General features: G+C 49.7%; 1 protein-coding gene across 1 annotated transcript; it reads left to right on the forward strand.

Annotated features, from left to right (window-relative positions):
• The first annotated feature begins 9223 nt into the window (after nucleotides 1-9223).
• On the forward strand, nucleotides 9224-16451 carry SPMIP8 (sperm microtubule inner protein 8). Its single transcript, XM_069552894.1, is given in 9 exon segments — nucleotides 9224-9328; nucleotides 9330-9362; nucleotides 10124-10379; nucleotides 13410-13471; nucleotides 13694-13868; nucleotides 14280-14341; nucleotides 14564-14628; nucleotides 14978-15010; nucleotides 16288-16451. Coding segments are annotated over 9 exon segments (822 nt in total). The 3' UTR covers nucleotides 16319-16451.
• The last annotated feature ends 732 nt before the right edge of the window (nucleotides 16452-17183 follow it).

Consider the following 17183-nt stretch of genomic DNA (forward strand, 5'->3'; position numbering starts at 1 on the left):
TTGTGAGTTACATATTTTCTTTTTCGCTCACCATCTTTAAAATACATTTTTGCAATTATACTTCCAGGTTTTTTCCTTATAGAAACATTCAAGCCCACAAACATATGTGTAAAGAGGTGGATCGTGACAATGTTAGAGAAAAAGATGAAAAATATCCACATATCCATCCGTGTGTTGTTTAGTCGCTTAAGTCGTGTCTGACTCTTTTGTGAGCCCACTGTAACCACCAGGCTCCTCTGTCCACAGAATTTCCCAGGAAAGAATACTGGAGTGGGTAGCCATTTCCTTCTCCAGGGCATCTTCCCAACCCAGGGACTGAACCTGTTTTGCAGGCAGATTCTTTACTGCTGAGCCACCAGGAAAGCCTGTAGGAGACTGGTTATTGGGAAGTACTTAATTGCTCATCCAATAATGGAAATATTATAAATAAATATTATAAATAAATAAATATCCAATAATGGAATATTATGGAGTCATTGATTTTAAATAGATCCATTTGAACTAACATGGAAAGACCTACAGGCTCCAGACTCCAGTCATGAGCAAATCAAGTAAATGCTCTATGCCTCAGTTTGCTTGTCTGTAAAATGGGGACATTAACAGTAGCTATCTTGTGGAGATAATTGTGAGGATAAAACAAACTGATGAGAAGAATGACTACCACGTGATGAAAGCTTAATAAATGTTGGCTGTGACTATTATTGGATGTCAAGCAAAAATGCTAATTTTAATTATGTTCAGCAGAACCCCATTATAAATTTTTTTAAATACATGATGAGCAGTATATGAATGGAAAATAACTTTTATGTTTAATATAAAAATTAACATATTTTCATGATTTAGAAAATTTTAAGATAAAATAACAGGCTCCTTTTTTCATGGTTTACTGCAATAGCTACTTTACATGGGTTCAGATTCTGGCTTCATATATCTTTAGGGAATGGGCAGCCCTGACCTTATGATTATACTCCTGCAGGATGGCCCAGCCCAGCAAGTATCACACAGATCAATATATGCAAACTCCAGCCCTTATAGGACCTTTTTGAGGCTGTGCTGGCATGGTGTGTCCTCCTTCCCCTGGCCACGGGCAGCCAAGGTATTAGTAGAGCACTTCTCTGTCCCTCCACTGCCAGGAACCCTGGTCCAGGGCTGCAAAGGGCAATCACAGGCCCAGGATCCCTGCCCCAGGGCCCAGCTCCACACTGCCTGCCCTTCTGCTCACAGCCCCGACTTCTGTCTCCACTCTGGCATCTGCAGCCCAACTCCTCCTTAGTGAAGCTGTGGTTTGGGACACAGCTCTTAGTGAGGGGGTCAGATCCCTGGCTCAGCTGCCAACAGTGTGAACCTGGGCCAGACACGACATCTCTGGTCTTCCCTGTCCTTGTTGGGTGTGGGGGTGTCGACAACCTTGGTGATTTCCAAGGTTGGCAGAGCCCCACATGGCATGTTTAGGATGGCAGATTTCACCACCCCAGCCAGACACAGGCAGCTCCATAAGCCACGATCATTTCATCCTTGTTCTCACCTCTGCCTCCTCCTCAGCCTCAGGAAAATAAGCATTTTTTCATCGCCGCTTTATAGCTAAGGAAATGGAGGCACAGAGAGGTCAGGAGACCTGCCCAAAGTAACACAGCCAGTAAGTGACCCAGCTGCGCTTATGCTCAGTCTGGCCTGACTCCAAGTGTCCCACACCTACCTGGATGTGCCGACATTTGCCCAGGATTGGCTGCTTCTGCACCCCAGTCCTACGAGCCATTTCCCAGCAGGCAGCTATTCTGGCTTGTGTTTCTGAACCTTTTGGAAATGACTAGGGGAGCCTTCCCCACACCAATTTTCCTTCTTTCCCCAGCCATTTCCTCCTGGATAGAAACATGTGCAGATTCCCTCCCATCTTTTTGCCCTGTCGCTGCTGATTCCACATTGATGAGGGAGGTATAGGCAGGAAGAGGGCCTGAGAGTGGTACTCAGAGCAACAATGGTACCTGGACGACCAGCCTTTCACAATTTTCCAGGGAAGCTGGGGGGTGCAGAGTCCTAGGCCCCTCTATAAACACACTGCAGGACCTGGAATCCGTATTTCACAAGCCGCCTTGGAGATTCACTAAGGTTTGAGCCTCACAGGGAAAAACAAGCCTCAGGTCTCCAGCCTTGCCAGATTCTCCATGTCTAAATGCCTTGCTGGGAGAAGAGCATGGAAGGGGTCCCATCAGGGGTCCCACAGAGCTGCCACCTCACCCTGAGTTACCTGCTCGGATGCCGTCCACCAGCCGGGACTTGCCTTCTTCCTGCTTCTCTCGGATGGCCTCTTGGACACAGCAGGGATTAATTGGCGGCAGCAGGGCCGTGTGCAAAGGATTAGGAGATGCTAGAGAGGGTGGGGAGGTGGTGGTGGAAGAGAGGCGATCGATGCCAAGGGAGCTGTCAGAAACCCCCTAGAGGCCAGCAGGGATCTGGGCCTCAGGGAAGGAGCCCCATGCGACCCTGCTTAGGGCATCGTGATTCCCCATAGACCTTGGCCAACCCACCTAGTGAAGGTGGGAGAATAACTGCTTGCAGCCCCCAGGGGACCCTGGGAGACTCCTCAAGGTAACAGAGGCTCATCAACTCTCCGTCAGCAGTGGCAGCAGGCACACCCCAGCTCTCCAGCCCCAGCGGAGGGACTCAAGCAGCATCTTTCTGTCCCAGAATCTTCTACAGCTTGGGCAGGGTCTCAGCACCCCTGCCTCGGGATCCACCAGAGTGGCTGTAGTCCCAGGGCTGGGCCTTTAGAGAGGATCCAAGGACTGATGACTGACTGCACTCAAGCTGGCCTCCTGAACTGAAGTCCTACCCTAAAGAGGAGATGGTGATCTCAGGGGAGAAGGGGAGAGGGACAGAGACCCAGAGCAAAAGAGTTCAGTGAGGTGATAGGACCTGGGTTGGGGGCAGGGCGGTGGGCTGTTTAGCAAAAGGCAGGGGACTTAAAAAGCAGAGATATCACTTTGCCAACAAAAGTCTGTAGAGTTGAAGCTATGGTTTTTCCTGTAGTCTTGTACGGGTGTGAGAGTTGGACCATAAAGAAGGCTGAGCACTTAAAAACTGATACTTTCAAATTCTGCTGGAGAAGACTCTTGAGAGGCCCTTGGACTGCAAGGAGGTCAAACCAGTCAATCCTAAAGAAATCAACCCTGAATATTCATTGGGAGGAATGATGCTGAAGCCAAAGCTCCAATACTTTGGCCACCTGATGGGAAGAGCCCACTCATTGGAAAAGACCCTGATGCTGGGAAAGATTGAAGGCAAAAAGAGAAGAGGGCAAAAGAAGATGAGATGGTTGGATGGCATCACTGACTCAATGGACATGAGTTTGAGCAAGCTCTGGGAGATAATGGAGGACAGAGGAGCCTGGTGTACCGAAGTCCACAGACTCACAGAGAATCAGACATGACTTAGCAACTGAACAATAGGGGACTTGACTTGATTATCTACATTTCTCAGCCTTGCCTATGTGCCAGGCAGCTTGCCAGCCTCTGCACACTGAGAAAGACAGAAATCTGACCTGCCCTCACAGAACTTCTGTTCCAACAGAAGATTCAGAAATAAAAAAGATTAACAATGAGTTTAAAAATATTGCAGATATGCTGAGCGCCATGAAAGAAACACGCAGAGCAGAAACATGTATGAGGTGATGAAGAGTGGGGGTGGGTGTAGGTGGCTCTATGCAGAGGCAAATATTTGCATTGAGATATAAGATTTAAGTGAATGGTGTTCCAGACAGAGGACACTGGAAGGGTAAATAAAGGTCCTGAGGCTGAAATAAGCTTGGATGCACCTGAGGGACAAAGTGGGACTGGGGGCTTAGTGGGGGTAGGGGAGAGTGGTAGGAGATGAGGTCCAGGACAGATCAGGCAGGGCCTGTAAGCCGCAGTCAGAAGCTTGGGTTTTAGCTGATGGCCCATGGAAGCCCACGATGGTTCAGTTTAAAACAGGGGCTGGACACAATCTGTGAGGCTGCTATCTGGTGGGCAGGTGTGGAAGCAAGAAACCAGTCCAGAGGTAGTGGAGGAGCAAGCCACTTTGTGACTGGATGACCCGTGGGCTCTCCTTATGCTAAAACTCAGATATGCAACTCACCCGCAAGGCAACTGGTATCAGAGAATGCTCTTTCGTCAGCAAGGTTGGACACCAATGGCAGAGCTCAAGGTGGCCCCGGCCATGCTTTGCCAATACCCGGCTGCTGAGGATCAGCGCTCCTCCCCCAGGTATCTCCAGCCAGACCCCTTCTAGAAAGAGCCAGCTCTCCTACTCTTCATGGGTGCCCAAGTGATGGCCTGTATCATTGGTGACACCTCCTCAACGGAGGCCAGGGCAGAGATGACAAGGCTTGGACTAGGGTGGCAGGAAAGAGAAAGGGGAGAGGAGGGAAGAGGGAGGTGTTGAGGGTGTTCAGCTTGGGAAGAGTTTTGAAAGAAGTCATGAGCTCCACTTGGTTATGATGTCTGAGAGACATCCAAGTGGGAGTGTCCAGCGGGTAACAAGAGGTGTGTGAGTGTTGCGGCGGTGGCGGGGGTGGGGAAGGTGGTGGGATTGGAGTTTAGGAGAGCCGGATGCCTGGAGATAGAAATTTTGGAGGCATCAATTCAGCTTGTAAATGACAGTTAAAGTTGCAGGACTGATTGAATCCAGTGTAAAGAAGAGAAGGACTGAAGATGATGCCTAGAGCACACTGGCTTGGTGTGATTTGGGGAAAAGGAGGAGGGGCTGGGAAAGGAAACTGAAGGAGCTGCTGGGAAGGGAGGAGGAGGACTACGAAGTGGAGTGTGCTGCAGCCAAGATGGGTGAGTGTATTGTGAAGAGGAGTGCTTTCCTGAGAGCACCAGGTGAGCAGAGGCTGAGCTGTGCCCCCAGGCTGGGCAACCTGGAGCCTGGGCAGTGGGCAGAGTCCCACTTCAGCCTGGCTGAAGAGTAGTGGGCTCTAGGGTGAGGAAAGTGAATGGGGCTCAGCCACACCCCACTGGATGACTCTCCTAAACATATACACAGATAATAAAAAGCCAGACTCAAAAGATCCCAGTGGTTTGTACATACAAAGCTGAGAAAGAGCATTATCAGCCTGTCTTGTCTATCTGGCTGCAAATGTAGATAATGAAACTTCAAAGAGAAGTGGAGGGGTCTTCCCTGATAGTCCAGTGGTTAAGACTTCACCTTCCATTACAGGGGGTGTGGGTTTGATCCCTGGTGAGGGACCTAAGATCCCGCATGCCTCAGGGCCAAAAAACATAAGACAGAAGCAATATTGTAACAAATTCAATAAAGAGTTTAAAAATGGTCCACATGGGAAAAAAACCTTAGGAATGAAAAACAGAAAAGCAGGTGGTTATACTACTCAGCCAGCAGACTGGTTACTTCTTTCAGGAGGTGGGATTGGAAAAGGGGCTGTGGAAGCTCCTAGGGATTGGCAGGGCTCTAACATGTTTTCTTTAGCTGACCTCAAATTTTAAAAACATTATTGTAGTATAACTTGTATGCCATAAAACTCACCCATTTTAAGTGTACAGCTCAATGATTTTTAGTAAATTGACTGGACAATGCGACATCTACTTTCAAAAAATAAACTCAGTTCAGTTCAGTTCATTTCAGTCACTCAGTCGTGTCCGACTCTTTCCCATGAATTGCAGCACGCCAGGCCTCCCTGTCCATCACCAACTCCCGGAGTTCACTCAAACTCATGTCCATCGAGTCAGTGATGTCATCCAGCCATCTCATCCTCTGTCGTCCCCTTCTCCTCCTGCCCCCAATCCCTCCCAGCATCAAAGTCTTTTCCAATGAGTCAACTCTTCACATGAGGTGTCCAAAGTACTGGAGTTTCAGCTTTAGCATCATTCCTTCCAAAGAAATCCCAGGGCTGATCTCCTTCAGAATGGACTGGTTGGATCTCCTTGCAGTCCAAGGGACTCTCAAGAGTCTTCTCCAACACCACAGTTCAAAAGCATCAATTCTTCGGCACTCAGCCTTCTTCGCAGTCCAACTCTCACATCCATCCATGACCACTGGAAAAACCATAGCCTTGACTAGACGGACATTAGTTGGCAAAGTAATGTCTCTGCTTTTGAATATGCTATCTAGGTTGGTCATAACTTTTCTTCCAAGGAGTAAGTGTCTTTTAATTTCATGGCTGCAATCACCATCTGCAGTGATTTTGGAGCCCCCAAAAAATAAAGTCTGACACTGTTTCCCCTGTTTCTCCATCTATTTCCCATGGAGTGATGGGACCGGATGCCATGATCTTCGTCTTCTGAATGTTGAGCTTTAAGCCAACTTTTTCGCTCTCCTCTTTTACTTTCATCAAGAGGCTTTTTAGTTCCTCTTCACTTTCTGCCATAAGAGTGGTGTCATCTGCATATCTGAGGTTATCAATATTTCTCCCGGCAATCTTGATTCCAGCTTGTGTTTCTTCCAGTCCAGCGTTTCTCATGATGTACTCTGCATAGAAGTTAAATAAGCATGGTGACAATATACAGCCTTGATGTACTCCTTTTCCTATTTGGAACCAGTCTGTTGTTCCATGTCCAGTTCTAACTGTTGCTTCCTGGCCTGCATACAGATTTCTCAAGAGGCATGTTAGGTGGTCTGATATTCCCATCTCTTTCAGGATTTTCCACAGTTTACTGTGATCCACACAGTCAAAGGCTTTGGCATAACTACTTCAGGGCATTTCTATCACCCCCAATAAGATCCTTCATGCTCATTGCTACTGCTGCTGCTAAGTCACTTCAGTCGTGTGCGACTCTGTACAACACCATAGATGGCAGCCTACCATACCAGACTCCCTGTCCCTGGGATTCTCCAGGCAAGAACACTGGAGTGGGTTGCCATTTCCTTCTCCAACGCATGAAAGCGAAAAGTGAAAGTGAAGTCGCTTAGTCATGTCTGACTCTTAGCGACCCCATGGACTGCAGTCCACCAGGCTCCTCCGTCCATGGGATTTTCCAGGCAGGAGTACTGGAGTGGGGCGCCATTGCCTTCTCCGTCATGCTCATTAGTCATTCCCCATTCCCACCCCCAGGCCCAGGCAACCACTAAACTGTTTTCTGTCTCTAAAGATGTAACTTTTCTAGACATCACACACAGATGGATTGTATAATGTGTAGAGTGTTTTTGTATTTGGTTTCTTTCATTTAATATAATGTTTTGATGGTTGTTCACAGTGTGGCATGTATTCATAATTCTTACCTTTTTCATTCCCAAGAGTATTCCATGGTATAGATATATCACAGTGTGTTTATCTATCCATTAGTCAACTTAAATTGTTTCCATATTTTGGCTATTATAATGAACGCTGCTATGAACATCTGTATGCAAGTCTTTGTGTGGACATATATTTTCATTTCTCCTGGGAAGATTCTTAGGGGTAGAATTTCAGGGTCATATGGTAAATTTAAGGCTTCCCAGGTGGTGCTATTGGTAAAGAACCCACCTGCCAATGCAGGAGATGCAAGAGATGAAAGGTTCAGTCCCCCGGTCGGGAAGATCCTCTGAAGAAGGAAATGGCAACACACTCCAGTATTCTTGCCAGGAGAATCCCATGGGTGGAGGAACCTGGAGGGCTACAGTCCATGGTGTCACAAAGAGTCAGACACGACTGAAGCAACTTAGCACACACACACACTCATGGTAAATTAATGTTTTATGTTTCAAGAGACTGCTACACTGTTTTGCCAAGTAGTACCCCTGTCTTGACCCGAATGGTGGTTACAAGTCTCACTTTTTCAGTCGTGTCCAACTCTTTGCGACCTGGTGGACTGTAGCCCACCAGGCTCCTCATTCCATGGGATTTCCCAGGCAAGAATACTGGAGTGGGTTGCCATTTTCTTCTCCAGGGGATCTTCCCGACCCAGGGATCAAACCTGGGTCTCCCCCATTTCAGGCAGACGCTTTACCCTCTGAGCCACCAGGGAAGTCCAGTAATTATGAGTTATATTACATATTTAAGCACTTTTTAGATTTTGTTATTTTTTAAGATTTTTTTTAATGTGGACCATTTTAAAAGTCTTTATTGAATTTGTTACAGTATTGTTTCTTTTTTTTTGTTTGTTTGTTTTTTGGCTGGGAGGCATTCGGGATCTTAGCTCCCCAACCAGGGACTCCCCAACCCACACCCCTTGCGTTGGAAGCATGGAGTCTTAATGACTGGACTGTCAGGGAAGTCCCTGGATTTTGTTATATTTTTAACTTTAAAAGAGTGAAAAATTTTCTATGAGGTGGTGAATGAAGTCAACTCTAGGAAATTTTTCTCTAAGGGGTGGGACTTGGAGATGCTGGTCTAGGGGCTGCATGGAACACTACGCTCGAGGAGGAGCAGCTAGGGAGCCAAATCCCACAGGAATCTCACAGCAGGGGTCCCAAGATGGCCCATTAGGCTCAGCAAGTGGACAGGTGTATGCAAAGCACATGCCAAGATGTGCAAATAAGTTAGCGTCTCCACAGGGTTCCCTCATGGGGGTGGAAGGGTTTCCCACTTCCAGTGATTCTTTTTTTTTTTTTTGGTGCACTATGTAATTTGCAAAAATCTTAATCCCCTGACCAGAGACTGAACCCAGGGCCACAGCAGTGAAAGCGCTGAGTCATAACCACTAGACTGCCAGGGATCTCCCTCAGTGGTTCTGACCACCTCAGGGTGCTTGGCTTAGGCTCTCATGACCTCGCTTTAGGAAGGTGGGAGGGAAGCTGCAGGCCTACAGGGGGCTGGCCGTGGAGTATCATCTGATAATCCCTGTCGTGCTGAGGTCACCAATCTCACTGATCCCCTTATGCTGACCCTGAATCCTGGCAGCCACTAATCTCCACCTTTGGAGCCTCAAGGACTGGCAGGCAGGGCAGTGCCCTCTTCCCTGAGGTTTGCAAGGAGAGAAACACCCTGCCAGTTCAGATACCCCTCCTGACAGGGCCCAGGATCCTTGCCTAACACAGATGGGAACTTTGAGGCCCAGAGAGAGACAGTGACCAGTCTAAGGTCATACAGCCTGCCCTGGCCAGCCCTACCATGGTTACCCCCAGGAAGCCCCAGTTCCTTGTCTGATTTTCTCAACATGCCCATCCTGTGTGAGCCCCAGAGATAAGCAACCTTCAGGCAGGCTGAACAAGGGGGCCAGTGTAAGGACTCAAGGGGGCAGCAGGCTCTTCTCCTCGGAGCCTGTGGTTGCCAGGGTTGCCAAGGAGCCAGTGCCCTCACAATGAGTCTGCAATGGGCATTGTCTCTGCAGAATGTCCCTTTATTCTCCTGTCTCATAAGGCACTGGGGCCTGGCCCATCTCTCTACCTCTCTTCCCCACTGAGCAGGCAAAGGAGGAGAAAATCTCTATAAGCCTGTGCACCTGGGGCTGGTGGCCTGCAGGTGAGGTACTACATAGGTGGATGGGGGGCAAGGGGTCCACCCTCCCCCTCCTCTCACTGCTCCCATTCCTTGCCCCTCCCTTCGAAGGCCCAGCCCCTGGGGCAGCTTTCCCATCCAGTCGTCATGCCCTCTCCCCTCTAAAGGTCCTCTCTCCTCCTATCCACCTCCCTGTTGCCCTCCTCCATCTCTCACCTCCCACTAGGGTCAGAAAGGAAGCAACCAGACTCAACAAATTCTCATTGAAGTTTAAATGACTCAAAGGCTCTGGGAATATCTGCTTTTTAAAAGGGAGTGCTGGAGAACCAGCCATATTTTTTCCTAGTTCATATCCATTACGTTTCTCCCCTTATGTAAAACTTCCCCATGTCTCCCTGTAGAATGTTGAGCAAATGCCAGGTACCTGAGCTAATGCCAGAAATCCATAATTAATTACCCAGAGGCAGGCTGAGCTCACTTCTGAACCCACTTGCTGCTGTTGCTCCCTACTCATTATTGCAGAATAGACACAAATGGCATCTCTTTTAGACAATTCCCTGAAAGCCCCAGCCCCAGCCTCCCCACATACACCCCCTCCTGTACGGACCTCTGCCAGAGCCCTTAGCACATGCTCTGTGAGTGTGTGTGTATGTGTGTGTGTCTGTGTGTTTCTGAGTGTCCCTGACCCCGCCACAGCTCCTGGCTCACAGTAGGTGCTCAATACCTGTTGGATGACAAGTCAGCACTGGCCAAGGCTGTGTTCCCACACAGAAGGGTGTCTGCTGCAGGTGTCTCCGCCACCCAGCCATGGCCCGCATCATCGACCTGGTGCCCTGGGAGGATGGCTCCACCCACGTGTACGCATCCCCAGCCATCCTCCTGCCCATGCCCCGGCGGCGCAACCAGCTGGCCGGCGTGAAGCAGCAGCTCTACCACCCAGCCCTGCCCAGCCTGCGCCGCATGGACATGGACTCTGTCAAGGCCTGCCTTTCCGACGAGCACTGCCAGTCCACCACCTACTGCCGCAAAGGTCGGGCCACCTGGCCACTGCTGGTGGCCCTCGGGGCCTTAGGGGAAGGCGTGGGTGGTTTGGAGGAGAGAGATCTCAGAGGGAGAAGCCAGGAGTGGCAGATGAAAGGGTTAGAGGGACTAGTCCCAGCTCTGCTCCTCCTTGCCTGAAAATCCTCCAGGTCTGAGCCTCTGTTTCCCTATCAGGAAAATTGGAATGCTAACAGGGTGGCCTCTCAGGGCTATTGGGAGATTGTTGTTGTTCAGTCAATAAGTCAGAAATGACTCTTGATGACCCCATGGGAGTCCTCCACTACCTCCTGGAGTTTGTTCAAATTCTTGTTCATTGAGTCGGTGATGCTATCTAACCATCTCATCATCGATTGCCCCCTTCTCCTATGCCTTCAGTCTTTCCCAGCATCAGGATCTTTTCCAGTGAGTGATGTCTTCATGTCAGGTGGCCAAAGTATTGGGGCTTTAACTTCAGCATCAGTCCTTCCAATGAATATTCACGACTGATTTCCTTTAGGATCAACTGGTTTGAGATTAACTTTGTGAGATTAAAGTGAGATAAGGCATGAGAACTGCTTAGAGTAGTGCCTAGCACATACTATGTGCTCAACAATAATGTTGTTGTTATTCATGGAGAGAGAACTGCAGAGGTCAGCAGTGCAGGAAGAGGAAGAATAATAACAGCAGTAATAATTTCTGCCCAGTCATCTCTCCCTTTGAAAAAGGAAGATAAAGATACCTGTCATGAAAGAGAGGGGAACATGGAAGCCTCTGGGGTTAAGGACTACACGGGGCTAAGGAAGAACTCTTCACTGGTGGAGAAGCTTGGGCACTGAGGTAGGGGTGCCACGCGGATGCCCACATGCATGCATTTCAGCACATTTATTCATTGCCCGCTTTGTACTTGAGTCTGTACTTGAGTTTGTACTTTGTACAAAGGCCTTCTAGCTAGAGGGAGCAGCACATACAGAGGCCTGGAGGGGAGAAGCTGCTCAAGGTGTTGGTGAACTTGAGGGATTTGGTTGGGCCCAAGGACAAAGTACGTGGGGGCAGCAGGAGCTGTGGCTGCTGGTGGGGACGCAGCTCAGGGAGGGCCCTGTTGTTGAGCTCAGCAATCTGGACTTTCTTGGGAGGTAGATAAGAACCCCTGAAGACTTTAAGCAGGAAAGAGGTCTGAGCATTGGGGTGTTGGGGAGGGGGTGACCGAGAGGGACTAGAAGTGGATAATGGGGGAGGGGTTAGTGGTTAGGACACTGGGAAGGACCACAGCCTTCAGGAGGTAGTGACAGTGTCTTGGCTATGGGGGAGGGACTCAGAAGGTATTTAGGAGATAAAGGAATAGGACTTGGTACCAATGTGAGTAGAGGGGCAAGAATGGGGAGTCCAGGGTGACACCCAGGTTCAGGCTCAGGTGACAGATGCAAAGAGCCTGTCAGAGATGATAGGGGATCTCCAGAGGTCCCACAGAGACTCCTGCAGGGCCAAGAGGGAAAACACAAATAGGGGAAGTGGGTAGGGAAGCAGTGGGGGTGGGGTGAAAGCGAGGTGGAGCCCCCTCACCTACCCCTCTATAAAGGGGAGCAGCTATAGGGTCCCCTTGACTGCTGTGTGGGAAGGGTCAGCACAGTTCTACCAATTTCCTAGCTCCCAGGAGAAGCCAGGAATCTAGATTTATAGGGAGAGCTCTTGATTTAGATATGCATTTTATTGCAAGTAAGTTTTAATCAAATCAATGGAGCCACAGGTTTAAAATGTTGTAACAATGTACTTTTAAAAAAATTCTTGCTCTTCCTCATTCTCTTCATTCTCACTTACAGGCAACCACTCTGAGTTCCTGATGTATCCTTTCATTCTTTACTACTGCAAATACAAATCTGTTCTTTTCCTCTACAGCTTTTTTTAAAATTATGAACATATTCAAACATAGAGGAAAGTTGAAAGACTAATATTTGAACATTTATTACCTTCTATCTGCTTCAATTAATGTTTTGCCATGTTTATTTTCACTCTTTCTCTCTCTATCTCTCACACACACACACACACACACACTCAAACACACTTTAGCAATCAGTTTCCAGTGATAAAAACAACTTCCTACATGACTCCCTACTATTATCACATTTAGGAAAGTTAAAGATAATTCCCTAACATCCAATATTCAGTCCATATTAAAATGTCCCCAATTATCCCCAAAGATGTCTTTCACAACTGTTAAAAAATTTTTGGAACCAGGATTTGATCTCGGATTGTGCCTTGTAGTTGGTTGTCATGTCTCTTGGGCCTTAGTCTAAAACCAATCTATCCACTTTCCATTTTTCCCTCATAATACCAACTTTTTAAGAAATCCAAAACAGTTGTGTTGTAGACAAGTCTTACATCGTGAATTTGAGTAGTTCTTTCCTTATGGTGTTGCTTACCTTGATAGTCTAGTTTCTGTAAACCAGAAATTAGGTGTAGAGGCTCCACTGTAAAAGCTTTCACAAGTTTTGAATGCCGCATTTGCCATGATGGCTCGGCAGGGGGCACCTAACATCAAACAGACTGTTAGTGGTGCTGCTTGATGACGTGGTTAGGTGATGACCTAAATGTATATTCTTGTTTGCCTCCAATCGTCTCAATTTTAGTCTTTAAAGACAAAGATAGCACATGGCATATACTCTTCTGTACCTTGGAAGTTCTTGAATCAAGAACTTTATTTTTAATCAAGGCATAGTGAGGATGCATCATGGTTTATTTAGCCACTCCTTTAATGACAGACGCTTGGGTTTTTTCCAGTCATTTTCTATTATAATACAAACAATGCTGAAATGAGTAAACTTTATACCCACATCATTTCCCAGTTGTGCAAAATATAAAATAGGATAAACTCCCAGAAGTAGGAGTATAGGGTCAAAAGATACATATATTTATAGCTCTGATAGATAATGCCAATTTCTTTCCATGGGCTCAAATTAATTTATTATCCCCCCTGGCAATGCATGGCAATGACCCTGTTTCTGGTAACTGCACTAACTCCTCTCCCTTTCTCTCTCTCCTTCAGATGACTTTGATAATGCCTACTTCACACTTCTCGGTGTCCCCAACAAACCCCTGCAGTGCTTGGTGAGCGTCCTTTGTCCCTGGTTTGCCCTGGAGAGAGGACCTGAAGGTCCTTTGTGCACCCAGCACCAAGCACCCCCGGTCCCAATCTCCATTCCGCTCACTTCCTCAGCTACCTCTCTGGGACCCTACCCTGCCCTTCCCATCTCTTTCAGGGGCTTCGGTAGCCCCCTGGGTCAGATGGTTCGAGTGCGCCCAGCTCCCTGACTTCCTTCCTCCTGGCAGGACATCACGGAGACTGGCCAGAGGCTCCGAAACAGGTACCACGAGGGAAAGCTGGCTCCCATCGCACCGGGCATCAATAGGGTCGACTGGCCCTGCTTCACGCGCGCCATCGAGGACTGGTCCCGATTCGTGTCCTCCGCGGGAGAGTTCAAGCTGCCCTGCGCGAGCAAGAAGGGTCAGTCTAACCGCGCGGACGATGCCCTTAGGGCGGGAGAGACAGCTGAGCCGCTGGGTCCATAGAGCTGGGACCCCAAGAGCTGACCAAAGACGAGCAGGGGGCTTCCGGGGCAGAACCTGACAAAGACAGGGGAAGAGCGGCAGCCGCGGCACTCGGAGGGTGGGGCAAGCGGGCCGGCCGAGGGGCACAGAGGCGGGGCTTATATTGGGGAGGGGGCGGTGCCAGGTCCGAACAGCGGGAGCCAGTGGGGCGGAGGTGGAGGGCAGGCGGAACGAAGTTCGGAGGTCGGACTGGTTCCACGAGCAGGCGTGAGGCGTGGCTTGGCCTAGGGGCGGGGATCAGGTAAGAGCCGGGGCGCGGGCTTGCTCAGGGCGGGTGTGGGGCCGGAGACCAGCGGTCTTTTCGCAGTCGAGAGCTTCAGCGGCTATGCGGTGCGGTACTTGAAGCCGGAGGTGACCCAGAGCTGGCGGGTAGGAAGGGCTGCTCGCCGACCGGTCCCTGGGGACGCCGGGGTGGAGGAGGAGCTGCTAACACGGGGGTCGGGGAGGGGGAGAAGAGACCCGGACTAGGGTCTCCGAGAGCCCAGAAGGCCAAGATCTCCGGCAGTCAGCAATGCGTGGGGCGTCGGCGAGGGGCGAGGTCCGTGTCCCCCCTCCTCAGTAGACACCCCCCATCCCTCTGGCCCGCCCCAGTTCTGTCTTAACCAGAATCCCAGTCTGGACCGCTATGGACAGAAGCCCCTGCCTTTCGACTCCCTGTAAGTGACCCCACACAGACCCCGGGGGACCCCATACCTGGGAAGGAGGCTGGGGTCTTGGCAGCTTTCATCAGCACATACCAAGTGGCCCTTTAAAATGTGAGACCTCCAAAGCATCGATTGGCTCCAAAACACCAAAAGAAAATTGCAATTTCAAAATGAGTAAATGTTTAATTCCTACCAAACGGAGCATCCTGCCATCCAGTCCCAGCAACTCCAGCCTTCAGAGTGGAGGCGTTTGGGTGGGGCGCAGGTGCGGTGTAATCCTGGTGGGATGGCACCTCCCGGAGTGGCGGTTCCCGGAGAGGGTCACTCTTCTCCGCCTCGGCCTTACCCTCCTCTATTTCAGGAATGCTTTCCGACGTTTCGGCTCCAACTACAGGTAAGGCCCCAACTGCAGGAGGCGGGGAATGACTCCGCCCCGCTCCCGCCCCATCTGGCCACGTCTCCGGTGGGACCGTGCTTGGCGGCCTCGGTGCTCAGGCGATGCTCAAATCCCTCTCCACTCGCAGAGCCTCATGAGGGAGGTGCCAGGGTATTGGTACCCTCCTGGGTGATGTCAGGAGGATTCGAAGGGCTTCCCCATGGAGAGATCCTCTCCAGGCAAAAGTGCAGCCTATTGGGAGGTGGAGGGAGCAGTTATTGTTCAGCCCCTCAGTCGTGTCCGAGTCTTTGCGACGACCCCATAGACTGCAGCACGCCAGGTTTCCCTGTCCTTCACCGTCTCCCGGAGTTTGCTCAAACTCATGTCCACTCGATTTGGCCCAGTCAGGACAAAAGACAAAGATGGGGGGTAGCGGGGTGGGGGTTTACCTGGGCAAAGAGCAGGGACAGAAAGAGTAAAGAGATGTATAAGAAATATAATGGAAAGAGCCAAGAATTTGCCTTCCAGAAGGCAGGTAAGGTGGTAAGGACTGGGACTAGTGTTCCCAACAGGAGAATACAAGATACTCAAGCACCTTCATAACTTGGCTGTCTCCCACCTCTCCAGTCCCATTCCCTACACTTCAGCGGTACCAGACTCCTGGGGGCAACCCAAACCACCCACACAACTGAGCACTCCACATCTTTGCTTGTGCTGTTTCGGCTCCTCAATGATCCTTCCATCTCTACCCGGAAAACTCCTCCTTACTCTTTAAAGCCCGACCCCGATGTCCCATCCTTCTTGAAGTCTTCTCTGACCTTCTGCCCCTCCCCTCCACCTCAAACCACCCCCCTCCAGAGGGTCACCTCATGTGCATCCCTCTCTATTTTGGAGCACACAGACTATTGCATTATAATTCCATATTGATGAAAGTCTGTCTTCTCTCACCTACCCTTGCACATAGAAGGGAATGCTATCTCTTTTTATACTAGTATATAATGCCTTCCAGAGTAGGTTCACTAAATGATTGAAAAATGAGGCAGACTCACAGGAGATAAGAATGAGGCAAATTGGAAACGGGGCTTGAAAATCAAAGGGACCAGCCAAAAATATATGAAAGGAAATAGGGAGCCAATGAAGGCTCTTGAGCCGTAAGAGACAGGATGGAAGCTGTGTTTTCAGAGCCTTAAAGGCAGGTAGGTGGGTTTTGTGAGGAATACCTAGAGAAGGACAACCTGATTTTTTCCCCAGGACACCCTGGAGGCCCCCACCCTCACCCCTGTTTCTTTCCACAGTCGTGTCAACTATCTGACCCCCTGGCATTAATCTGTGAAAAGGAGGCTGACACCCAGGCTGCCTAATTGTGCCACTCATGTTCCCCAGCAGGACAAGGGTATATGGTGGCCATAACCCATTTCCCTAAGTAGAAATAAACCTTACACTCCACAGGGAGGCACCCGACCCGTGTGTGTGTGTATGTGTGTGTGTGTGTTGCAAAGGCTGGGGGAGGATCAGGACCTCAGGATGATGATATTTTACCCTAACCTGCCTCCTGCCCTCTCCTGGAAGACTGATGGAGTCTAGGAAAGATGTACCTGGTGACCCCAGGCAGAGAGTCAGGGTCTAAGCCCCAAGCCCCAGCTGGGGGTGAGGTGCAAACTCAGGCCGGGAATTAGGTTCTCTCTGTGCCCCTGTCCACTGCTTATAGGCCTGCAGGCAAGCCCCTTCCACCTCAGACTCTGAACTTGAGTCAAAAAGAGAAAAGAGAGGGCACAAAAGGGATTTAAGACCCCTCTCTCAGATGCCCCTGCCATACCAATATATGCTGGGGGGCTTCCCTGGGCCTGGGTCCCCTTGGAGAAACGGAGTCAGGCCCTGGAGGTTTGGCCCAGGGCCTCGATTCATGGTGAAGCAACACAGTGTAGAAGTAAGGTGAGGTGCCTGAGGCCACTCAGAGAAGGTTCCCTCTGCCCAGAGCATTGCCACTGAATATACTGCAGAAACAAAAAGTTATCTGCTCTGTCCACAAAGCTTCAGGACTAGTTCTGATTGCCTACCAACCTACACAAAGGAGGTCTGATGCCCTTTAGACAGCCAGGGGTGTTCCTGGGCCAAGTCCAGAATAACCCTGCTCAAAGGGGTAAAGAATGTCTCAGTATGGCTGGGGTTAGAGCAGCCAGCCTCAGCACTT

This window comes from Ovis canadensis, chromosome 14 (assembly GCF_042477335.2).
Source record: "Ovis canadensis isolate MfBH-ARS-UI-01 breed Bighorn chromosome 14, ARS-UI_OviCan_v2, whole genome shotgun sequence".
NCBI classification, from domain to species: domain Eukaryota; kingdom Metazoa; phylum Chordata; class Mammalia; order Artiodactyla; family Bovidae; genus Ovis; species Ovis canadensis.